At 44.3% G+C, this 25,608-nt stretch overlaps 1 protein-coding gene across 1 annotated transcript; it reads left to right on the top strand.

Annotated features, from left to right (window-relative positions):
- LOC121572555 (phosphatase and actin regulator 4A) lies at nt 1-25,339 on the top strand. The gene is made up of 15 exons (XM_041884603.2): nt 1-416; nt 4,943-5,113; nt 5,260-5,340; nt 5,802-6,193; nt 6,476-6,995; nt 7,482-7,898; nt 11,183-11,326; nt 12,087-12,684; nt 12,920-13,176; nt 15,122-15,287; nt 15,375-15,430; nt 16,250-16,311; nt 16,592-16,729; nt 23,613-23,689; nt 23,921-25,339. The coding sequence occupies exons 1-15, from the start codon at nt 131-133 to the stop codon at nt 23,934-23,936; spliced, it is 3,381 nt and encodes a 1,126-aa protein (XP_041740537.2). The 5' UTR covers nt 1-130; the 3' UTR covers nt 23,937-25,339.
- Nucleotides 25,340-25,608: the final 269 nt, after the last annotated feature.

The raw sequence follows: 25,608 nt of genomic DNA, 5'->3' as shown, positions 1-25,608 counted from the left end.
CCTTATAACTGGTGTACCTTATTTATGAAGTCAGCTAGACAGACAGGAGGGAAGGGAGGAGGGATTTAGCAAACTGAGTGAGTAAGCGAGTGTGTGTGAGAGTGTGAGACCAAAACACACAGAGAAATAGATGGAAGGGCGGAAAGAAAGAGAGGAAGAGAGCGACGTGAACCAAGGGAGTAGGAGAGTCTTGGGTTACAGGAGCGTTAAGGCGGTTGGGTTTGTTGGCGAGGATCGTAGCAGGGGATCTATTTTTCCTCTGTGTCTGGATCCCTCCTCCCTGCCGTGGACCCCAGGAGAGTTAGGGGCCGGTGGGCCAGAGAGGACAGGGGCGTGGGGTAGCATGGGACAGAGTGCCAGCTATGCTGAGACAGTGCCCCAGCAACACCAACTGCAACCTGCTCAACACAACACTGGTGAGTCCAGGGACAGAACAGGAACCTGTACAGAACCTGAGGACATTAGCTTTTGTATTTGTTTTTGGAAGAGGAGTTTGTGAAGTAGCCTACTCAGTAGAGCGCTATTTGTTTGTGTTAGTGTGGAAGAACAGAGGATGTAACAGGACCTAAGGTCTCCAGCTGAGTCTTTGGAAGAGGAGTTTTTTTGTGGAATGTTTTGTAGAGTGTTTGTGTTAGCATGGAAGAGAAAGGGTAGGCGGATATGGAAGAGATGTGTTGTAGGTGTTTTTGTGTTGGAAGGAGAGAGAGAGAGAGGAGGCAGAGAAGGGCAGGCACAAACAGGTGTGAGGGAATGTATGCTGATGGAATGTGGTGATTGTGTAATTCACCAACCCACTCCGCTGTCTAAACTCCTCTTTTTCCCTCGCTGTCTCTCCCCCCTTTTTTTACGATGGAACATGGGATTCTTTATTAAAAACAGTGGAGCTTGGAGTGCAAAGGCACCAGCTGCCATTGTTTGTGTGTCTCTCTGTGTGTGTGTGTGTCTCAGGACTCCATCTCTTATTATGGCGTTGTACAGTTTGCCTAGCCTAAAGCCCCCATCGTTCCACTCCCTCTAATACACAGAGACAAACACAGAAACCTGTTTTTGCTGCTGTGGCTGTGTCTGTCAGAGGGCGGAACACATAACTGTTGGATTTGGACAACTTGACTGTTCCATAGTAAACTGTGTGCAGAGAGAGGTCTCTTGATGGCATGGTGGCTCAGTATAGTTATTTAGGCTTGGATTGTGAGTTCTAGTCAGTGAGAAGAACACATTACTGTTGGATTTAGGCCTAATTGTCGCGATCTCTGTACCATGTGGGGTGGTGGCTCATCTGAGATTGTCTTGGAGGTGATGGGGTAAAGCAGCATGCTAATTTCTGTGGACAATAGACAATAAAGTCATCTCCCTGTTATCCTGCTTCTTCTTGTGCTCAACTTTATTGGGCTTGTATTGTGGGTTTCTGATTCATCTGTAATTTAGCCCCCGTTGGTTTTTTTCCTTTGTAAAAATGTGAACCACATGACATGGTCTGGTCAGTCAGTGTTTTCTGTGTAATGTTGTGGACTTTCATAGGTTAGCATTGTTTTGTTGTGCACTGCACTTTCAACTCTTTAATAACTAAACAAATGACATGCCTTGGTTTAGCTATTTTATCTGAACAACTGGGTTTTATATTGGAGCCCGTTGGGGAATGTTAATGTTGTGTAGGCATAGTAGTAAGTATTGCGTACTTTAAACTGAGTTGGTAAAGTTATGTAATGTAGCTATTACATACAATAAACTTGTAACACATGGTGACAAATACAGTGCAGCACAGAGTGCTTTCGGAAAGTATTCAGACCCCTTTTTCCACATTTTGTTACGTTACAGCCTTATTCTAAAATTGATTAAATAAAATACAAAATCCTCATCAACCTACACACAATACCCCATAATGACAAAGCGAAAACAGGTTTTTAGAAAATGTTGCACATTTATTACAAATAAAAAAACAGAAATACCTTATTTACATAAGTATTCAGACCCTTTGCTATGAGACTCGAAATTTAGCTCAGGTGCATCCTGTTTCCATTGATCATCCTTGAGATTTTTCAACAACTTGATTGGAGTCCACCTGTGGTAAATTCAATTGATTGGACATGATTTGGAAAGGCACACGCCTGTCTATATAAGGTTCCACATTTGACAGTGCATGGGTGGTCTATGGTGGGTGGTCTATGGTGATAGGTGGGGTAGGCTTAGAGTGGCTGAGGGGTGGGATTAAAGAGTGTTTGGTAATGTATTATTGTAATGTGACTGCATTATGCAAAATGTGTATGTAAAATGTATACACTACCAGTCAAAAGTTTTTGGGGAAATAAATGGGTTTTCTTTATTTTTAAAAATTTTTACATTGTAGAATAATAGTGAAGACAGCAAAACTATGAAATAACACATATGGAATCATGTAGTAACCAAAAAAGTGTTAAACAATTCAAAATATATTTTATATTTGAGAATCTTCAAATAGCCACCCTTTGCCTTGATGACAGCTTTGCACACTCTTGGCATTCTCTCAACCAGCTTCACCTGGAATGCTTTTCCAACAGTCTTGAAGGAGTTCCCACATGCTGAGCACTTGTTGGCTGCTTTTCCTTCACTCTGTGGTCCAACTCATCCCAAACCATCTCAAATTGGGTTGAGGTCGGGGGATTGTGGAGGCCAGGTCATCTGATGCAGCATCCATCACTCTCCTTCTTGGTAAAATAGCCCTTACACAGCCTGAAGGTGTGTTTGTTCATTGTCCTGTTGAAAAACAAATGATAGTCCCACTAAGCCCAAACCAGATGGGATGGCGTATCGCTGCAGAATGCTGTGGTAGCCATGCTGGTTAAGTGTGCCTTGAATTCTAAATAAATCACAGACATTGTCACCAGCAAAGCAACCCCACACCATAACACCTCCTCCTCCATGTTTTACGGTGGGAATTACACATGCGGGGATCATCCGTTTACCCACACCGCGTCTCACAAAGACACGGTGGTTTGAACCCTTAATCTCAAAATCTTCAATATATCCCCCCCCCCAAAAAAATAAATAAATATATAATACATAATTATGGTGACTTAGCATAGTGATTGCTGGTGTTTTTAAGTTCAGTTGGAATTGATAGTTCTGGTGACCGTGATAAAGTATGATTCCTCAGTTGTTCCTGAATGGAACTGTCTGTACCCAGATGAAATATAATGTCCTGAGCTTTGCTGCGGCTACTACATTTAGCCTAGACTAACCTTGAGAAGAACTACAGTACTGTAGGGAACTGCATCTCTGAGTGTTCACTGTTTCCAGACCAGCACAATTGCCATGTGGCCTGGATGTGGAACTACAGTATTTACAGTACATATTATGCACACTAGATGGATGTTTTCAGATGCATATTGGCATTTGGTCTGATGTAATCTTCAGGCTAGAGGACACAGACAAAACAACAACTGAACGCAAAGCTCTGGTGGGATTCTTTCATTTGTTTTGTTTTTGCTGGCACTGACTGGCTTCTGTCGCTTTCTCTTTCAAACGGTTTTCTCTGGAACTGAGGTGCCCTAGCCCTGGCGCTTGCACCTGCCTGCCACAGGGATATCAACACTCCCATCTTCCCTTTCTGAATCCTGGCCCCGTCTCACACGACTTGCCATTTCTTGTGTCTCCCAACCTCTCTCTCTTTGTTGTTTTGCTGTCCCTCTCTTTCTCTCTTTCTCTCTCGTCTTGCTCTCTCTACTCGTCTTTTATAACATTATTAATTTGTTTAGCAAACACCTTTGCCATCAAATAATTGTACTGGTATCCTGTTTTTAGCATTCTTAGGTCTATTCATACTATTTAGTGGCACGATATGCCTTCTCTCTCGCTCTCTCGCTCTCGCTCTCTCTCTTTCTCGCTCTTTGAATCTGTCAAATTGCCAATCGAGTGAATTCGATCTGTTGCTCTCCACTTACCTTTGATCTCTCTTTCTCATGCCAGGGTGTTTTCAGGTAAGAGTCAGAATAGAGGGGGATGAGGGAGAGATGGAAGGAGTGGGAGGATGAGGGGAATTGAGGATGAAGTTGCAAATTGCCTCTGTCCTAAAGTGTGACCCATAGACTGGATTGGTGTGACCTCAGCAAAACAAGGCAGATGACTGTAACATATGTCTGGTGTTTTATATAGAACTCATGCTATTAAAAGCTTCCTGGCTGGTTCCTTAGGGAGTGCATTGATTGTCAGTCAACCATCAACATGCTGTATGTCCTAAGCACCGTCCTTTTGTGCAGCAAGTGTTTATGTGTGGTTGACTCATCACCTAAGAATGTGTGGATATTTCACTCCCATAATGAGTCTTCCGGTATCTATAACATGGTTTACAGCAGCATGTGATGTCATCAGCTGGAGACGAGTTATGAGTCATGGTTTCTGGGAGACTAACCTTATCCTCTCCAATGTGTTGCTTGTTTGTTTATTCTTCTCTCCGTCTACAGTTTCTGTAGTAATTATGTTTGTACTCTTGACTGTAAGTGTGATGGGCTTATGTTTGTATTGAAACAGTATTGAAACCATCCCACTCAGACTTCTCCCTACCAGAATGGAAAGACAATCTCCGTTCAATGTTAGAAACTCTTGAGTTAGAGAAGCAGCCAAAGACGTATTATCAATATACCAATATAAGAATCTCTGCCAGCTGGTACAACTCGGCAGCCAATAAGAGTGGAATTCAGAGCAGCCTTCAGCTTTAAGCCTGGCTCACAGTCTGTACTGTGGTCAAGTATAACACACACACTCTGTACTCTAACATGACAGTGGAAGGTAGCACCAACCAGCTCAGGCCTAGTTCATACTGTAACGAAACTGTTGAAGACATACTGTAGCACTGTAGAGTTAGTTGGGGCCTAGCCTATCATCATTTTCTATCCTCCTTGCTTTCATCTTATGTCTTGTAATAAGCATCATGCCACTCCCCTCCCTCCCTCTTTCCCTCCCTCTCCAGATGATGAAGTGGACTTGCAGCATAGTACGACAGGGAGCGAGGGGGGGAACTCATCAGGCGAAACCCCTCCCTCCAAACGCAAGGGCAAGTTCTCCAGCTTCGGCAATATGTTCAAGCCCTGGAAGTGGAGGAAGAAGAAGAGCAGTGAGACGTTTATCGAAACCTCAATAGGTACCTACCCTTTAGAAATGGTAACATTGATGTATGGATTGTACAGCACTGTAAGGACCTGTCAGCTGAAGTCTTCATGGTCTCAGACAAGGTTACTCATCAAGCCACCTTTGTTACGGGAAAATGAAACTTTTGTTTACTTTCAGTGTTGGAGAGGAAGATCTCGGTAAGGAGACCTCGTCAGGAGCTGATAGACATTGGAGTACTGAAAGAACTTCCAGAGAATGGTATGTAGACCAAGGCCCGTATCCACAAAGCCTCTCCGAGTAGGAGTGCAGATCTAGGATCAGTTTAGCCTTTTAGATCATAATGAATACGATTATATGGACAGATCCTAGATCAGCGCTTTTACTCGGAGATGCTTTGTTTATACTTGCCCTGACAGGCAAAGGACCTACAGAGATAATAATAATAATATGCCATTTAGCAGACGCTTTTATCCAAAGCGACTTACAGTCATGCGTGCATACATTTTTTGTGTATGGGTGGTCCCGGGGATCGAACCCACTACCTTGGCGTTACAAGCGCCGTGCTCTACCAGCTGAGCTACAGAGGACCACGTAGTAGCCTATATTTTATCAATGAGAAACAAAACTGTAGTAGGGTAACGATTTTAGAGAATGTTGAGATGTAGAGAATGTCTTTGCTGACCTCAAATTCTTTATCAGAATGTGTTTCTGTGTGACAGAGAGCAACGATGTGAACCACTCTAAAGGTCCGCTGGTGAAGAATGGCCAGCCAGTACCCATGAACGTTGACCGGGTCTCAGAGTCAGGGGTCAGGGGGTCCCGGGGGGAGCCAGGCCCAGGGCTCAACCCCACCTGGCTGCCCCAGGGAGAGGACCCCCGGCGGGGCACTGTCTCTTCAGACGACCCCCGGAGCAGGAGCAGGGTGCCCTCCGATGCCTCGCGCTCCAACCGAGCCCCACTGGACGTAGACTCGCACACCAGGATATCGGCCATAGATCTGGCAAGACGGAGCAGACTGCCCTCTGACGTGTCGGAGAGGAGAGGAGGGTCACTACCGAGAGGGCCTGCTCAGGAGGAGGGGAAGCACCGGAGAGAGGGGAAAGAGGACAAGAGAGAGGAGAGGAAAGAGGGGAAGGAGGAAAGGAAAGAGGAGAGGAGAGAGGGGAAAGAGGACAGGAGAGAGGGTAAAGAGGACAGGAGAGAGGGTAAAGAGGACAGGAGAGAGGGTAAAGAGGACAGGAGAGAGGGTAAAGAGGACAGGAGAGAGGGTAAAGAGAATAGGAGAGATCCTCGTGATGAGAGAGAAAGAAAGGATCAGAGGGAGAGGGAGGAGAGAGACCGGGAGGGAGGGGAACAGAGGGATGAGAAAGACAACAGGGAAAAGAGAGACCAGAAAGATGACAGGGAGAGGAGAGATGATAGGGTAGGGAAAGAAGAGAGGGACCGAGATGATCGAGAGAGGGAGGACAAGGAGAAGAGAGATGGGAAAGGAGGAAAATATGACAGAGAGGGAAAAGAGAAAAGAGACGACTGGAGAGATGAGAAGAGAGATGATCGAGAGAGGAGAGATGACCGGGAAAGAAAAGATGATAAGAGAATCGATCGTGAAAAGCCAGACGAAAGGAGAGATGATCGTGATCGCAGAGACGATGGGGAAAAGAGGGGGGAGGAGAGGGATAGGAGAAGTAGTCCTAGGGCTGGGAAACCAGAGACCCTCTTGAGACCTGTAGAAGGGAACCGTCCGGTGGTCAGACCCCACTCCGAGATAGAGCTGAGACCCAGTATGCAGAAGACCTCATCAGTGGACCTCCGTAGCAGGCTCCGCCCTGCCTCCGAGGCTTACCGCGGGAGCACCCTGCCCAAGTACATGCCATCTGAGGAGACCAAAGGAGGGGAGACCCGCGGAAGAGCAGGTAAGAAACTGCCTGGGGACGTAAAAGTCAATGCACTCACTTGTACGTCGGAAGGTTGCTCTGCAGTTGTGTTGAAGTTCAATAATTATTAGTGGAAAAAAGTATTTCAAAGCACCACCCCCAGTTTATTGGGCACTTTGCAAGGGCAATGTGTTACTGTCTGCTAGTTGAGTGTCTAGGATATTCTTTCCATTCTACTGCGTGTATATCTGGTAACTCGTAAATCTCCTTGTTCTCACCCCTGTGAAAGGTGTGAGGACTTGACCAGAATCTGTCTTTAGTTAGTTAATTTGTTAAAAAGCTGCTTATTGTCTAACGTTGAGTTGCAGCTTATCTCAGCGCTGTGTTCTATGTGCTCAGCACTGTACAGTAACAGTGTGTTTGTTGTGGCTGCACTTTCAGCCTCAGGGACCAGGGGGAATAGAAACACTTATTGTCCTCCTTACCGCTCTGTGTGTGGTGTGTCTCTCCATGTCCTGTCTGTAGAGTCCACTGGTGTCCGCTTCGCCCCTGGCCCCACCCCAGACCCTGACTCCGCCTTTAACTCCTCCTCCTCCCGGAGAGCGCAGCCTCCTACCAAACAGGCCATGCTCCCTCCCAAGGGCCAACCCACCAGCACCACCTCCACGGAGCTTGGCCGGACCTCCACCCCACCTTCCTCCTCCACCTCCTCTGCTATAGCGGTGGCCAAGCCACCCAGGACGGTCTCCCTGGTCATCAGTGATGACCCTCCTCCTCCTCCCACCCACTCCAGCCCCGTCCCCCCTGCGCGGTCCAGCCATGTACCCCCATCCTCCACCACGGGGGAGTCGGCCACCCCTCCCCCTGTACCCCCCCATGCCAAGCAGCCACCTGTACCCCCACCCAAGCCCTCCAACCGGAACAGCCAGGCCGCTCTGCTTGGTGAGTTTACCCTGCCTTTGCTCCATGTTTGTACTGCTGTTTAGCTCCATAATGTACTGGTTATAATTGTACTACGTAGGTTTATGGATGAGTTAAGTCCTGTACCCTTCAAGTAAAGTGTTACAATTACGTTTGACCTTTTTGAACCCAAAGCAATGACTCTGGTGTTTCTAAGTGGCCTTTGCTGTTTCAACAGAATGTGTCCTCCGGCAGTATAGTGGTTACTCTCGATGCGTACTGAAACGCAGGGTGTTCTATGCAGTACCTAGGCCTTTTCTCAATTGGATTTGCTAAACTCCTGCATCCTCTCACATCCTTTTGAAAAAGGTCAAAGGTAATCGAGGAGAGGTGGCGAGGAGAGGGAACGTGGACGAAAATGCGCTTGTATGAAATTACTGTCCTCCACTCGCATCAGGCAAATTACGTTTACAAGGGTGGATCCCAAAATAAATGTGTAAAGTGAAATTAAGTTGTGCACAACATTTTATAGATAAAACGATAAGTAGCATATCGTTTTTAAACGTTTGCATCCTTTTCGCCTTCGAGAAAACAATGGGGTGTGGCAGATTTCAAAACGCTTCCGTGAAGGACTCGTGTAGGGTACACTTGCGCTTCCTCGCCAAAAGGAGACTATCGAGGAGGGGAGGACCATCTTCTGTTTGCCTACTAACGAATTGACACTCTCCTCGAACACTCATCAGTTTCCTGGTCACGGAGGAGAGAGGACAGACTTTTGTCCAAACAAGAAAAGGCCCTAGTCTGCAGTTTGTACAGCGAGTCTCCAAAGAGAGGGGCAGGCAAGGGCTTGTCTTTGCCGCGTTTATGCAAGCACAACTCTCTCACACACACACACACACACACACACACACACACAACGCCGTGCTGGTACTCCTCTGACAGGCCTGGAGCAACTCCAGAGCATCCAGGGCTCTGATTGGCTGCCTCAGTATTCCATGTCCTCTGCCCAAGCTGCCCTAGGTCTGGAGCCCATTCCAACAGTCTGTATAGTAACAGTGGTTGTGACACAATTAGAAAAGTCCTATGCCATTCTGAAGGCATGGTCCTCATAGATACGTTACTCCATTTCACGCTCGCACACTGTATACATACAATGGGGAGAACACGTATTTGATACACTGCGAATTTTGCAGGTTTTCCTACTTACAAAACATGTAGAGGTCTGTAATTTTTATCATAGGTACACTTCAACTGTGAGAGACGGAATCTAAAACAAAAATCCAGAAAATCACATTGTATGATTTTTAAGTAATTAATTTGCATTTTATTGCATGACATAAGTATTTGATACATCAGAAAAGCAGAACTTATTATTTGGTACAGAAACCTTTGTTTGCAATTACAGAGATCATACGTTTCCTGTAGGTCTTGACCAGGTTTGCACACACTGCAGCAGGGATTTTGGCCCACTCCTCCATACAGACCTTCTCCAGATCCTTCAGGTTTTGGGGCTGTCGCTGGGCAATACAGACTTTCAGCTCCCTCCAAAGATTTTCTATTGGGTTCAGGTCTGGAGACTGGCTAGGCCACTCCAGGACCTTGAGATGCATCTTACGGAGCCACTCCTTAGTTGCCCTGGCTGTGTGTTTCGGGTCGTGGTCATGCTGGAAGACCCAGCCACGACCCATCTTCAATGCTCTTACTGAGGGAAGGAGGTTGTTGGCCAAGATCTCGCGATACATGGCCCCATCCATCCTCCCCTCAATACGGTGCAGTCGTCCTGTCCCCTTTGCAGAAAAGCATCCCCAAAGAATGATGTTTCCACCTCCATGCTTCACAGTTGGGATGGTGTTCTTGGGGTTGTACTCATCCTTCTTCTTCCTCCAAACACGGCGAGTGGAGTTTAGACCAAAAAGCTAAATTTTTGTCTCATCAGACCACATGACCTTCTCCCATTCCTCCTCTGGATCATCCAGATGGCCATTGGCAAACTTCAGACGGGCCTGGACATGCGCTGGCTTGAGCAGGGGGACCTTGCGTGCGCTGCAGGATTTTAATCCATGACGACATGGTGTGTTACTAATGGTTTTCTTTGAGACTGTGGTCTCAGCTCTCTTCAGGTCATTGACCAGGTCCTGCCGTGTAGTTCTGGGCTGATCCCTCACCTTCCTCATGATCATTGATGCCCCACGAGGTGAGATCTTGCATGGAGCCCCAGACCGAGGGTGATTGACCGTCATCTGAACTTCTTCCATTTTCTAATAATTGCGCCAACAGTTGTTGCCTTCTCACCAGCTGCTTGCCTATTGTCCTGTAGCCCATCCCAGCCTTGTTTAGGTCTACAATGTTTATCCCTGATGTCCTTACACAGCTCTCTGGTCTTGGCCATTGTGGAGAGGTTGGAGTCTGTTTGATTGAGTGTGTGGACAGGTGTCTTTTATACAGGTAACGAGTTCAAACAGGTGCAGTTAATGCATGTAATGAGTGGAGAACAGGAGGGCTTCTTAAAGAAAAACTAACAGGTCTGTGAGAGCCGGAATTCTTACTGGTTGGTAGGTGGGTTGGTAGGTGATCAAATACTTATGTCATGCAATAAAATGCAAATTAATTACTTAAAAATCATTCAATGTGGTTTTCTGGATTTTTTAGATTCCGTCTCTCACAGTTGAAGTGTACCTTTGATACAAATTACAGACCTCTACATGCTTTGTAAGTAGGAAAACCTGCAAAATCGGCAGTGTATCAAATACTTGTTCTCCCCACTGTAGATACAGTGGACATCTGGTTGACAGTTGTGTACAGCAGAAATGATAGTATTCATTATGTGGATCTCCTCCCTGATAAGCTTTCTGAGTCTGAATTCTGATTGGCTGCTACACTGACACACACACCTCACGATTCAGTTCTGCACACTCAGCAAGTGTTAAAGCCTGCAGCTGATGTTATTTTCCCTGCATGTCTCCTGGCTAATCACAAGTGTCATCAGTCAATGGTTATACAACTCTGTCATTGGTCATATACCATACAGGATCCACAGAATGCAAACATCCATTCTGTCACTGCAAGAGAGCAGCGGTTTACGTATCATCACAGTATATGCATACGATAGGCCTACGTCCTCACCAGCCTGTAAACAGACAATCATGATGCCTGGCAGTTTTCTATATCCGAAGTCTATCCTTAGGTTAGATATAGATATATATTAGGTTAGATATTAATTCAGGAAACAATCTGCCTAGCTGGGCAACAGTGGCCAATTATTCAGTGTCCCACACCTTCAACCAGCCTGCTGAAGGCCTTGACCTCTGACCTCACATCTCTGGCAGCGTCCACATTGAACAGGGCCTCCAGGGTCCACGGTCCCCATCCTCCTCACTACTGGACCAGCTGGAGAAGGCAGGGGGAGCTGGGCCTCTACCTCTCCCTGCCCACCTACCTCCACTGTCGACGGGCTGAACAAGCCTGCTCAGGTACCCTGTCCTGAGGGGCACAACCCAAGCCTGCCATGCCACGCTGTGACGCTGTCCATCCATGGGCTTAGCACTGAATAACCATAACCGCTCCACAGCACGTGTTGTGGCACACCACCAAGTCTGATGGGTTAGTCTGACAGTGCATGGCACTGGAACAACGGATTAACTGTTCCCCATTCTGCCCATAGCAAGTGATGTGATGCACCACCAGCATAGATTGATCGTCCCCCACTACTTCATTCATTGCATGTCGGATTGAGTTGTGGCTGAACTGACTGAATGAACTTGACTTGGCTGGAATGAAAACAATGCATGGAAGTTAGGCTAACTGCCAGGCAGTGTGCCCCAGCTTGTTGAATGTGTCTTCTTTGACTTCAAAGAGAGGTCAAGAGAGACTGCTGAGACGTGTGAAATGACTTCAAAATAATGGATTCCGACTAATAAAATGCTTTTCAGGTTGTTCAGGCTTTAATACGGCACTGAATGATTTCCATCTGAACCATAGGATAAGATGTAGGCCATGCTGCTAATATCTAGACCTGATATCATCATGCTTTTTAAAATATATCCCATCCATCCACAGGTTAAACATGCATTGTGCCTTCATGAAACTAAACAACTAAACAAATCCTTTAACCAGTTTGCTTGAGTGTGAATGTGATGCTTTGATGCCCTCGCTCTTTCCCTCTGACCTTCTCTGTCAGTTCTGTCCTTGTAAATGACTAGTATTCATTCTGTTGTGCATTTTGTTCCATAGCAGAGCTCTCTCAGGCTGGCAGTGGTGTCATCGTGTTTCCTGCCCCCACCAGGCGCTCTCCACCCACTCCGCCCAAGAGGATGACCCCCGTCACCAAGCGCCACTCTGAAGACCCATCCCCTGAGGCAGAGACCTCCGGCCCCTCTAGTCCTGTCCCAGTCCCCGTCCCCGTCCCCGTACCTACTGTCCCCTTACCCACCAGCACAGACCGAGACGACAACCGGGACACCCTCAGGGCAGTAGGCCTCCAACTACCCACCTCTGACCCTGCACCAGCACCCCGACCTCTGTCCCATATACCCATGTCCGCTCCCAGCTCCCACCCACCGCTCCCCAACCCTGCCTCCGTCCCCCTCCCTATATATCAGAAGGACCCTCCCAGCCCCACCACAGAGCCACCCAGCCACCCCCCAGCCTCAGTCCCAGCCATCCCCCTGCACATCCTGATCCAGCGGGCCCTGTGCTCCCCCAGCCCGGCCCAGGCTAACCCAGACGGATCCCAGAGAGCCCACTCCATGCTGTTTGAGTCCCCTCCAGAGTTTCTCACTGAGGCTGGAGTCCGACGCTCTCTACCCATCACCATAGAACCCCTCAGACTGTGAGTACACTACTGAACTTATCATACTTCCATAATGTCACAGCATGTCAATTAACCACAATACAAACTGGAACAATATTTACGTTGAGCTAAAAACGTGGCTCCAATCATTACAATAGAAAAAGACAAGTACTGTATATTCATACTTCAAACCCACTTGATCACACTCTATTCAAGAGTCAGACTCAATTGTTGACATTTCTCCCTCAATCTCTCTCTCGCTCCCTCTCTCCAGACCTGAGGATGATGACTTTGACATGCAGGAGGAGTTGGAGAAGCTTCACCCCAGGCGGATGCTGCCCCCCCAGCCCCCCAGGCAGCTTGAGCTGGAGCCCAGGAGCAGGAGGGTTCTGGTGGGGGAACCCAGGGTCAGTGTGATTCCAGAGGGCCGGGGTCCCGGAGACAGCAGTGAGGAGGAGGATGAGGAGACAGACTCTGACGGACCCATCCTCTACAGAGATGACGATGAAGACGAGGACGAAGAGCCACCAAGTAAGTCGATCTGAAGTCTGTTGATAATATCACATGGGTCTGGTGTTGATTTAGTTAGCAGATCTGAAGTCTGTTGATAATATCACATGGGTCTGGTGTTGATTTAGTTGGCAGATCTGAAGTCTGTTGATAATATCACATGGGTCTGGTGTTGATTTAGTTAGCAGATCTGAAGTCTGTTGATAATATCACATGGGTCTGGTGTTGATTTAGTAAGCAGATCTGAAGTCTGTTGATAATGTCACGTGTCTGGTGTTGATTTCAATCTCAGAAGTCAAATTGAAAGAATGAAAAAGTACAATACTATCAAGGAAGGCCCTTTCATTATTAGTAAAAAATTCCATATGAGCCTGTATCTATCTTTATATTTTCTTCCTTCATTGTATGTATTTTACTACCGTATTTTCCGCACTATAAGGTGCACCGGATTATAAGGCGCACCTTCAATGAATGGCCTATTTTAGAACTGTTTTCATATATAGGGCGCACCGGATTATAAGGCGCATAGAATAGAAGATACTGCAGTCAAACGTTTGACTGGGGTTGCGTTATGCATCCACTAGATAGAGCTGTGCTAAAGGGAATGTCAACAAAACAGTCAGATAAAGTCAAACTTTATTAAGCGTTCTGACAACTCCGTTCACTCCCATGGTAACGTTGTTCAAACGTTAATGTGCATATTAACAATATCTCCCAGCCTTGCTCACTCTTCTCCCAAACGTGGAGGGGAACTTTTCCCTGATTCAGTAAACACGTAGTAAAAGAAACAGTCTGATACCACTAAATCAAACGTTAGTGCATAACTCAACATTGTTCAGTTACGTATAACACGTAAAGCTCACTTTTTCAGTTCATTCCCCGTCCACGAATCCCTCGAATTCTTCTTCTTCAGTGTCCGATTTGAACAGTTGGGCGACTACGGCATCCAACCTGCCCGGCTCCCTCTCGTCATTATCCGAGTCAGTGTCGCTGCTGTTGCCTGGCAGTTCAGAGATTATTCCTGCCTTTGTGAAAGCTTGGACCACAGTTGAGACCGATATATCAGCCCAGGCATCCACGATCCATTGGCAGATAGTGGCGTAAGTCGCCCGGCGCTGTCTCCCCGTCTTGGTGAACGTGTGTTCGCCTTCTGTCATCCACTGCTCCCACGCAGCTCGCAGTCTAGCTTTGAACGCCCTGTTGACACCAATATCTAGCGGCTGGAGTTATTTAGTTAATCCACCCGGAATGACGGCAAGCTCCGAATTAGTTTGCTTCACTTGTTTTTTGACAGCATCGGTGATATGGGCGCTTGGAGTCGTAGATCAATAAGGACGAAGCTGTGTGGAAAAAGCCACCCGGTCTCTTGATGTAAATTTCTCTCAGCCACTCACTCATCTTTTCCTCATCCATCCATCCCTTCGGGCTAGCTTTGACGACGCCGGCTGGAAAGTTTTCTTTTGGCAAGGTCTTCCTCTTGAAAATAACCATGGGTGGAAGTTTCTGGCAATTAGCCTGGCAGGCGAGAACTACAGTGAAGGATGACTTCTCATTCCCTGTGGTGCGTACAGACACCGTACTGGTCCCCGTTTTCTCCACAGTGCGGTTCACGGGAATATCAAAGTCGTACTGAAACATTTCATTATTATTAAATTGTTTTTATTGGTTTTTCATACTGAAACATTTTGACAGAGCGCCTTGAGCACCGTGTACAACCAGTATGGATCAACCAATTAACCAATTGATCCATATATAAGGCGCTCCGGATTATAAGGCGCACTGTTGTTTTTTGAGAAAATTAAAGGCTTTTAAGTGCGCCTTATAGTGTGGAAAATACGGTACTTGCAGGTAAAGCTAAACCAAATGTAGTGTAAACTGAGTAGTTCACAATGTGCAAACGTGATGTAGAGCAAAGGTATATAGCCCCAGGTTAAACTGTGTGTCTGTGTTTGTCTGCACCACCCAGGTGCCTTGGCCAGCCGTGTGACGAGGAAGGACACCCTGGCCCTGAAGCTGGAGAGACAGCAGGAGAGAGAGGAGCAGGAGGGAGGAGAGGGACAGGATGGAGTCGGCTGGCAGAGCAAGGAGCAGTGGGAGGCACTCAGGAACAAGATCGGTACCACGCTCAACAGGTAACTACATCTAGTTGTGTGTGTGCTCCCTTATCCTGAACGTGTGTGTGGTCACTTGTCCTGAACATGGTGTGTTTCTTTAATCAGGAGGTTGAGTCAGAGACCCACAGCAGATGAGTTGGAGCAGAGAAACATCCTTCCAGGTAACACTCTCTCTGTCAATTCTATTTTATGTCTACATTTCTGTCCGATTTTATTATAGTTTTCCAGTCAATATCAACTTCATGCTTCATTCATGTCCCCTCTGTTGCTTGAATGTCCTTTACGTCTAGATAGACAAGCATCTCTCTGGTTTTACATGTAACCAAAACTGTATCTAATACAGTGTGAAATGTCAATGTGTTGTAGACATCTGCCATACATCAATGTCTGTCTGCCCTATAGATGCCCCCTTGTGGTCTGTAAGAGTACTTCCATACAAGAAAAGCTATGCTTGCGTCATGGTGCAATTTGACCATTGCACTTGTTTGTTCTTGAGTTTAGCATTGGGACCAAAACGGTAGAGTGCCAACACTTTAAGAATTTTTGATCATATTTCCAAAATGTAAAGTTTTCACATGTCTTATGGTTATCCTCAGAGTACTCTGAAAGCACTACTTAAAAGCTTTGTCCTTAGACATCTCTTTAAAAGGACTACATAATGTGCAGAGTGTGTCTAAGACAAAGGACTTGCTTGTCCCAGAGAGGGGAAAGACTGATTTTAAAACGACTCCCGTTAGTAGACGCCAGGAGAAGCTCAGGGCCAGGATCAGTGCTGGTCTAGGATCAGGTCACCCCTGCCCATATAATCATATTCATTATGATCTAAAAGGACAAAAGGATTCTAGATCAGCATTCCTATTCTGAGATGCTTAGTGAATATGGGCCCTCGTCCAGTCTACGTCTGTCTGTCTGTCTGTCTGTGACTGACTGACTGCTGTGTTTCTGTTCTGCCTCTGATGGAATGTCTTGTCTTATTGTAGCCAGGAACGAAGCTGATATCAGGGCAGAGAGGAGTGAGATCAAACGCAGACTCACCAGAAAGGTTCGCCTGATACACACACTGCAGGATGGAAACGCACACAGATACAGTACACTAACCTGCATATACACACACACCACACACACACTGCAGAATGAAAATACACATAGATACAGTACACTAAACTGCATATATACACACACACACACACACACACACTGGTGACAAAACAATCATACACAGATACACAAATAAAACACTCCAATATAACTAACCACCATAAAGTCTTTATCATTTTAGTTCGACAGTCACTCAGTGTGTTTCCTCTCTACATCCCACCCAGCTGTCCCAGAGGCCCACTATTGCAGAGCTTCAGGCCAGGAAGATCCTGCGTTTCCATGAGTACGTAGAGTGTACCACGACTCAAGACTACGACCGCCGTGCAGACAAACCCTGGACCAAGCTCACTCCCTCTGATAAGGTGAGACTCAGTTAAAGGGCAATTTCATGTTAATAATCTCCAGCACCAACCCAACATCATGTGAAACTGGCACGTTTCTATGTTTTGTGGAAAAAAATGGCAGAAGATAGGTGTTTCCAATGACATCATCAGTGTGTATCATGTGATTTTGACCAATTATGAGTAGGCATTGCCTAATAATTGCCTAATTGTCTACTAATTGGTTGATGTCATTAAAAACAATTAAGCAGGTAGATCTGCTTTTAATATTGCAGATAGATTGTAGCTTCCATCAATGTAATTGTCTGCATCATTTCCAATCCCCCATATATTTTTTTGTAAATATATATATTTATCTAAGTAGCCACCCTTTGCCCTGATGACCGCTTTGCACACTCTTGGCATTCTCTCAACCAGCTTCATGAGTTAGTCATCTGGAATGCATTTCAATTAACAGGTGTGCCTTGTTAAAAGTTAATTTGTGGAATTTCTTTCCTCCTTAATGCATTTGAGCCAATCAGTTGTGTTGTGGCAAGGTAGGGGTGGTATACAGAAGATAGCCCTATTTGGTAAAAGACCGTCCATATTATGGCAAGAACAGATCAAATAAGCAAAGAGAAACGACAGTCCATCGTTACTTTAAGACATGAAGGTCAGTCAATACGGAACATTTCAAGAACTTTGAACGTTTCTTCAAGTGCAGTCGCAAAAATCATCAAGCGCTATGATGAAACTGGCTCTCATGAGGACCGCCACAGGAAAGGAAGACCCATAGTTACCTCTGCTGCAGAGGATAAGTTCATTAGAGTTACCAGCCTCAGAAATTGCAGCCCAAATAAATGCTTCACAGAGTTCAAGTAACAGACACATCTCAACATCAACTGTTCAGAGGAGACTGCGTGAATCAAGAAACCACTACTAAAGTACACCAATAAGAAGAAGAGACTTGCTTGGGCCAAGAAACACGAGCAATGGACATTAGACCAGTGGAAATTTGTCCTTTGGTCTGGAGTCCAAATTGGAGATGTTTGGTTTCAACCGCCGTGTCTTTGTGAGACACGGTGTGGGTGAACGGATGATCTCCGCATGTGAATTTCCCACCGTAAAGCATGGAGGAGGAGGTGTTATAGTGTGGGGTTGCTTTGCTGGTGACACTGTCTGATTTTATTTAGAATTCAAGGCACACTTAACCAGCATGGCTACCACAGCATTCTGCAGCGATACGCCATCCCATCTGGTTTGCGCTTAGTGGTACTATCACTTGTTTTTCAACAGCACAATGACCCAACATACCTACAGGCTGTGTAAGGGCTATTTGCCCAAGAAGGAGAGTGATGGAGTGCTGCATCAGATGACCTGGCCTCCACAATCCCCCGACCTCAACCCAATTTGAGATGGTTTGGGATGAGTCGGACCACAGAGTGAAGGAAAAGCAGCCAACAAGTGCTCAGCATATGTGGGAACTCCTTCAAGACTGTTGGAAAAGCATTCCAGGTGAAGCTGGTTGAAAGAATGCCAAGAGTGTGCAAAGCTGTCATCAAGGCAAAGGGTGGCTGAAGAATCTTAAATATAAAATATTTTGATTTGTTTAACACTTTTTTGGTTAGTACATGATTCTATATGTGTTATTTCATAGTTTTGATGTCTTCACTATTATTCTACAATATATTTTAAAAAGAATTGAATGAGTAGGTGTCAACTTTTGACTGGTAGTGTATTTGTGTGTGTGTGTATATATGTATGTGTACAGTGGGGAGAACAAGTATTTGATACACTGCTGATTTTGCAGGTTTTCCTACTTACAAAGCATGTAGAGCTCTGTAATTTTTATCATAGGTACACCTCAACTGTGAGAGACGGAATCTAAAACAAAAATCCAGAAAATCACATTGTATGATTTCTAAGTAATTCATTTGCATTTTTATTTGATACATCAGAAAAGCAGAACTTCATATTTAGTACAGAAACCTTTAATTGCAATTACAGAGATCATACGTTTCCTGTAGGTCTTGACCAGGTTTGCACACACTGCAGCAGGGATTTTGGCCCACTGCTCCATACAGACCTTCTCCAGATCCTTCAGGTTTCGGGGCTGTCGCTGGGCAATACGGACTTTCAGCTCCCTCCAAAGATTTTCTATTGGGTTCAGGTCTGGAGACTGGCTAGGCCACTCCAGGACCTTGAGATGCTTCTTACGGAGCCACTCCTTAGTTGCCCTGGCTGTGTGTTTCGGGTCGTTGTCATGCTGGAAGACCCAGCCACGACCCATCTTCAATGCTCTTACTGAGGGAAGGAGGTTGTTGGCCAAGATCTCGCGATACATGGCCCCATCCATCCTCCCCTCAATACGGTGCAGTCGTCCTGTCCCCTTTGCAGAAAAGCATCACCAAAGAATGATGTTTCCACCTCCATGCTTCATGGTTGGGATGGTGTTCTTGGGGTTGTACTCATCCTTCTTCTTCCTCCAAACACGGCGAGTGGAGTTTAGACCAAAAAGCTCTGTTTTTGTCTCATCAGACCACATGGCCTTCTCCCATTCCTCCTCTGGATCATCCAGATGGTCATTGGCAAACTTCAGACGGGCCTGGACATGCGCTGGCTTGAGCAGGGGGACCTTGCGTGTGCTGCAGGATTTTAATCCATGACGGCGTAGTGTGTTACTAATGGTTTTCTTTAAGACTCTGGTCCCAGCTCTCTTCAGGTCATTGACCAGGTCCTGCCGTGTAGTTCTGGGCTGATCCCTCACCTTCCTCATGATCATTGATGCCCCACGAGGTGAGATCTTGCATGGAGCCCCAGACGAAGGGTGATTGACCGTCATCTTGAACTTCTTTCATTTTCTAATAATTGCGCCAACAGTTGTTGCCTTCTCACCAGCTGCTTGCCTATTGTCCTGTAGCCCATCCCAGCCTTGTGCAGGTCTACAATTTTATCCCTGATGTCCTTACACAGCTCTCTTGTCTTGGCCATTGTGGAGAGGTTGGAGTCTGTTTGATTGAATGTGTGGACAGGTGTCTTTTATACAGGTAACGAGTTCAAACAGGTACAGGTAATGCAGGTAATGAGTGGAGAACAGGAGGGCTACTTAAAGAAAAACTAACAGGTCAGTGAGAGCCAGAATTTTTACTGGTTGGTAGGTGATCAAATACTTATGTCATGCAATAAAATGCTAATTAATTGCTTAAAAATCATACAATGTGATTTTCTGGATTTTTTTTAGATTCCGTCTCTCACAGTTGAAGTGTACCTATGATAAAAATTACAGACCTCTACATGCTTTGTAAGTTGGAAAACCTGCAAAATCGGCAGTGTATCAAATACTTGTTCTCCCCAATGTATATATGTATATATGTATGTGTGTATATGTAAACAGTGGGGGGAAAAAGTATTTAGTCAGCCACCAATTGTGCAAGTTCTCCCACTTAAAAAGATGAGAGAGGCCTGTAATTTTCATCATAGGTACACATCAACTATGACAGACAAAATGAGAAAAAAAATTCCAGAAAATCACATTGTAGGATTTTTTAATGAATTTATTTGCAAATTATGGTGGAAAATAAGTATTTGGTCAATAACAGTTTCTCAATACTTTGTTATATACCCTTTGTTGGCAATGACACAGGTCAAAAGTCTTCAAGGTTTTCACACACTGTTGCTGGTATTTTGGCCCATTCCTCCATGTAGATCTCCTCTAGAGCAATGATGTTTTGGGGCTGTCGCTGGGCAACACGGACTTTCAACTCCCTCCAAAGATTTTCTATGGGGTTGAGATCTGGAAACTGGCTAGGCCACTCCAGGACCTTGAAATGCTTCTTACGAAGCCACTCCTTCGTTGCCCGGGCGGTGTGTTTGGGATCATTGTCATGCTGAAAGACCCAGCCACGTTTCATCTTCAATGCCCTTGCTGATGGAAGGAGGTTTTCACTCAAAATCTCACGATACATGGCCCCATTCATTCTTTCCTTTACACGGATCAGTCGTCCTGGTCCCTTTGCAGAAAAACAGCCCCAAAGCATGATGTTTCCACCCCCATGCTTCACAGTAGGTATGGTATTCTTTGGATGCAACTCAGCATTCTTTGTCCTCCAAACACGACGAGTTGAGTTTTTACCAAAAAGTTCTATTTTGGTTTCATCTGACCATATGACATTCTCCCAATCCTCTTCTGGATCATCCAAATGCACTCTAGCAAACTTCAGACGGGCCTGGACATGTACTGGCTTAAGCAGGGGGACACGTCTTGCACTGCAGGATTTGAGTCCCTGGCGGCGTAGTGTGTTACTGATGGTAGGCTTTGTTACTTTGGTCCCAGCTCTCTGCAGGTCATTCACTAGGTCCCCCCGTGTGGTTCTGGGATTTTTGCTCACCGTTCTTGTGATCATTTTGACCCCACAAGGTGAGATCTTCCATTTCCTAATAATTGCTCCCACAGTTGATTTCTTCAAACCAAGCTGCTTACCTATTGCAGATTCAGTCTTCCCAGCCCGGTGCAGGTCTACAATTTTGTTTCTGGTGTCCTTTGACAGCTCTTTGGTCTTGGCCATAGTGGAGTTTGGAGTGTGACTGTTTGAGGTTGTGGACAGGTGTCTTTTATACTGATAACAAGTTCAAACAGGTGCCATTAATACAGGTAACGAGTGGAGGACAGAGGAGCCTCTTAAAGAAGAAGTTACAGGTCTGTGAGAGCCAGAAATCTTGCTTGTTTGTAGGTGACCAAATACTTATTTTCCACCATAATTTACAAATAAATTCATTAAAAGTCCTACAATGTGATTTTCTGGATTTTCTTTTCTCATTTTGTCTGTCATAGTTGACGTGTACCTATGATGAAAATTACAGGCCTCTCTCATCTTTTTAAGTGGGAGAACTTGCACAATTGGTGGCTGACTAAAATACTTTTTCTCCCCACTGTGTATATATATATATTTTTTCCTTTATTATTTTCTGCTAACCCTACCACCCGTCTCCTAATTGGAGTAAACCAATGAACAACAACACTTAGGCTTCTACTTCCAGCTTATACGTACTATATACATTTAATGGACACAATCTATTTAACAATAGTTATATTTTGTTTGTTTTTAGTTCTGTCCATCCAGTTTGATTTCTATTTGCTGTTTCACAAAAGTTCTGAACCTATATACATTTTAGACACAGTATATTTTACATTTGTTATCTTGTTGTTATTAGTCCCACCCTTCAGCTCCATTCAACCCCTCCCATCTATCTCTTAACACCATCCATATTGAATTTATATTTGCCATATATTTGATGCTTCACAAAAGTTCTGAACTTTTCTATTCCCATAGTTTCTACGGTTTGTAAATTAAAGAAAATGTTTTGCTAAAAGTATTATTATATTATTAATCGATTGACTATGACTTTTCAAATCACCCGGTATTGCTATCTGCAGGTTTAGCTCCAGGTAAATGTAGCAATTCTTCAGTCATTCCTGGACCTGTGATCAAAAACAAGCTACCTATGGACAGTACTGAAAAAAATTATCTAATGACTCTCTCTTTGCAGAAAAATCATATATATATATTTATGAACATTTTATTGGTAGCAAGAATTTTGTATAATAATTCAAATTGAAAAATTCGAAGTTTTGAATCCGGTGTCGTTTTGTGCCATGGAATCGGTACATCGAAAATCTCTTCCCAACTATTTTGCAATCTATATTGCACAGCTGTCAATGTTTTGGTCCTTAAATGAAACGGGTATATATTTTTATTTATCACAATTTTCATTAACCAATTTTGGTCTTTAATGCAGGTCCAACAGACAAGTTCATTACTTTTTCCCCCCTTCCACTTGCCTCTTCCATTTTTGCAGTAATGCTGCAATTAGTTGGTTGTAATTTTGGGTAGAGCAGACATTTCCATATATTTTTGTTAGCTGCATGTGTGACAACTCCACCAGTCCTATTGATGATATCATTTTCAAAGATTATACCTTTTTTAAACATTTTATCGAGAAATAGTTTTTTTTATCAATTAGTATATTTGAATTTAACCACTTTGTTGTATTATTTGTTCTGTCTTTTCTGGTGGATTAAACTGAAATGTCATATTTTTTTTTACTTCAAAACATAAATGCACTATTTTCATATGTTGATGTTGAAGTGGTGCTGGAGATGATGAATATGAAGTTGTGAAAGATTTTTTTTAAATGGTAAGAGTGCTCTTCAACTGTGATATAGAGTCACGGTAATAACAGCCTGTCACACACTTTTAAACATTTGTACCTTTATTTATACCGGGAAGTCTTCTGAGGTTTAAACCTCTTTTCAGAATGAGAGATCCTTTACCATTTCAGCAGGGTTTTGAATTCTAGACATATACTGTGTCAAACAAAAATCCCAAGAATGCAATATAATCGCTGCTTAATGGCTGTGCTGAGTTGTCCCCAGGATATTACCTGGTCCAGTGAAGCTAGGAGAAGAGGTTGAAACTGAAATGATTGCATACTTTCTGCTATTCAAAGGTTTGAAATCTGTGACCATTTCTTAGATGAAAACTGAGGTCTTATAACATTTGCTGTTTTGTTTTTTAAAGTTACAGAACTTTTATTGACAAGTTAAAATATTGAAAAGTTAATATTTATGATTGGATGGAAATGTTGAGGTGCCAGGATTTGGATACGAGGCAGGATTTGGATACGTGTGCTATCGCCAATATGTCTGACTCAGCTGGAGAGAAGAGCAGACACGGTGGCTTGCTTGTCAATTAATTATCATTGAAAAAAGCAGGAATTCTGAAGTGTAGGCACTAATCGTTTGATCTGTTTGTCTGTACTGAACAGTATTACAGAGTAGAACTGCTCTAGGTTGTTGCTGCCGGAGCGGTGAGTCAGGTGGTATGTGATGCAATCTTCCCTCTCTATTATTTTATATTCTATCTAGGCTGCCATCCGCAAGGAACTGAACGAGTTCAAGAGCTCTGAGATGGAGGTTCACGAAGAGAGCAGGATTTATACGAGGTTAGTGTCCTATACTACACCAATATCAATAAATGATCTTATCAATTGTTCAAAATGACTCCTCAGATTTTGCTGAACACTTCAACATTTCTTCCAACTGAATATTTTATTTACTTATACCCAGACCGGGACTCCAAACTAACCAGGATTTCTCTAAAACTTTTGTAAGTTGCAACCCTATATCTTCCTAGCCAGTGCACATCATGACTTTCCTCCATCCTCACTCCTCAGATTCCATCGGCCTTAGCTGTGCTCCCTGGCCTGGCTGCAAAAGAAGCACTTAAATGCAATACGGAGCCGGGGGTTTGCAGGACTGCAATATGGAGCGCACAGACCCCCTGGTGACTGCAATATCCACAGCCCCCTGTCCTGGAACAAGCCTGTTCCTCTCCCAGAAGGCACACTATTGATGGCTGCATCTGAAACAATGGACTATGAATCAATGGATGTGGTCCCTTGGTCGATCCAGTCGTTGTTGAAACCCCGGACTAGAGGTGAGGCCCATCGGTCCAACCCCTCGAATATGAAACCATGGGACTACTGGTACTACTGTACTCCAGCGTTGATCTGCCTGACAAGACGACCCACAGGGGGAGCAGGAGGAGGAGAAGGAGTGGTTTAGGCCTATTTCAGAGGCCATTTTGTAGATTCCCTGTGCCAACACTGTGACTATTACGACAGGAAGGACAAGAGGGACAGACAGAGATTGTGAAAGAGAATGCCCTGTTTTTTTCATCACATCATCTACATTCTCTCTGTCGCTCCCTAAGGCAAGAATGTTCCCAAGAGGCCTTTCTGTACCTGCTTCATAGATTTCCCTCAACACTTTGCCCTATTTTTATTTGAGAAGAGGAAAGAATTGTATACGTATTGATTGTTGATCATGATGATGGTCGACATTAGTACACAGTGGTACTAATGATTTAATGTCCAAATAAATGAGATACTGAACTTTGTTAGATAACATGACACTGGTGAAACCCTCCATGTGTGTATGGGTACCCACTGGTACCGGCCTTATCTCTGATGGGACAATACATGTAGTGGTACGTTAACTGTACAGAGGAAATGTGAAATGGCTATAGCTAGCCTACATATATCGGTGACGGGTTTAATTAAAGTAAAACTCAAATGTAGCCTCTACTAGTCCGCTTACTAGCTGTGTTACATAGACCTTCATCTTATTCAACATAGCTCCTTTCTCCCCAAATTGTACAATTTGAAACGTTAGAAATAATATAATTTAATAAGACACAACATAAAGCTTACATACACTATACTTATTTCACGGATGGTGTTGAAAGACTGCGGCAGGAACATATATTTTACTTCACACGTTTTATGTAACTTTGTATGTATGTAGGCCAATGGTTGGCCTCAGCTGTATAAACGTATCCTGTAGATTGATTTAATTGACTTTATATTAAATACTCTGTCTTCCTAATGTTAACAAAAAAATGTTTTAAATGTAATTAAAGTATTACAACAGTGCTATTTTCTAATAATGTTACAGAAATTGGTACAGAAAGAGTTCCCTTATTTTACAGATGTTTTTTATAAAGAGGTCTTTAAAATGATTTGCAAACCTACTGTATAAATGAATGTTCAACTCGCACTCAAATTAAAAGAAAAATGGTTTATCATAAAGAATGTTGTCAACTTGTCATTTTCCCAAACATTTGCCTTTTAAATAATACTCCAGGTGATGGCAGTATTACACAAACTGTATAGTGTGAATGTATCTTGTAACTCTTCTATTCTGGGTGGAAAATACAGGGCAAATGTGTGTGTTGTTTTGGGTCAACAATAGCCTTAACTATTATGAATCTTTCCAATCGTCATACATGCAGATGAGAAGTGTAGCCTACTGTGTAGCCTAACTATGGCAATAGAGTATTCTTCGACCGTTGGTGCATGGG

The sequence above is a fragment of the Coregonus clupeaformis genome, chromosome 8, assembly GCF_020615455.1.
Source record: "Coregonus clupeaformis isolate EN_2021a chromosome 8, ASM2061545v1, whole genome shotgun sequence".
Classification (NCBI taxonomy): domain Eukaryota; kingdom Metazoa; phylum Chordata; class Actinopteri; order Salmoniformes; family Salmonidae; genus Coregonus; species Coregonus clupeaformis.
The sequence above is the reverse complement of the archived record's forward strand: the minus strand, read 5'-3'. Positions and strand labels throughout refer to the sequence as shown.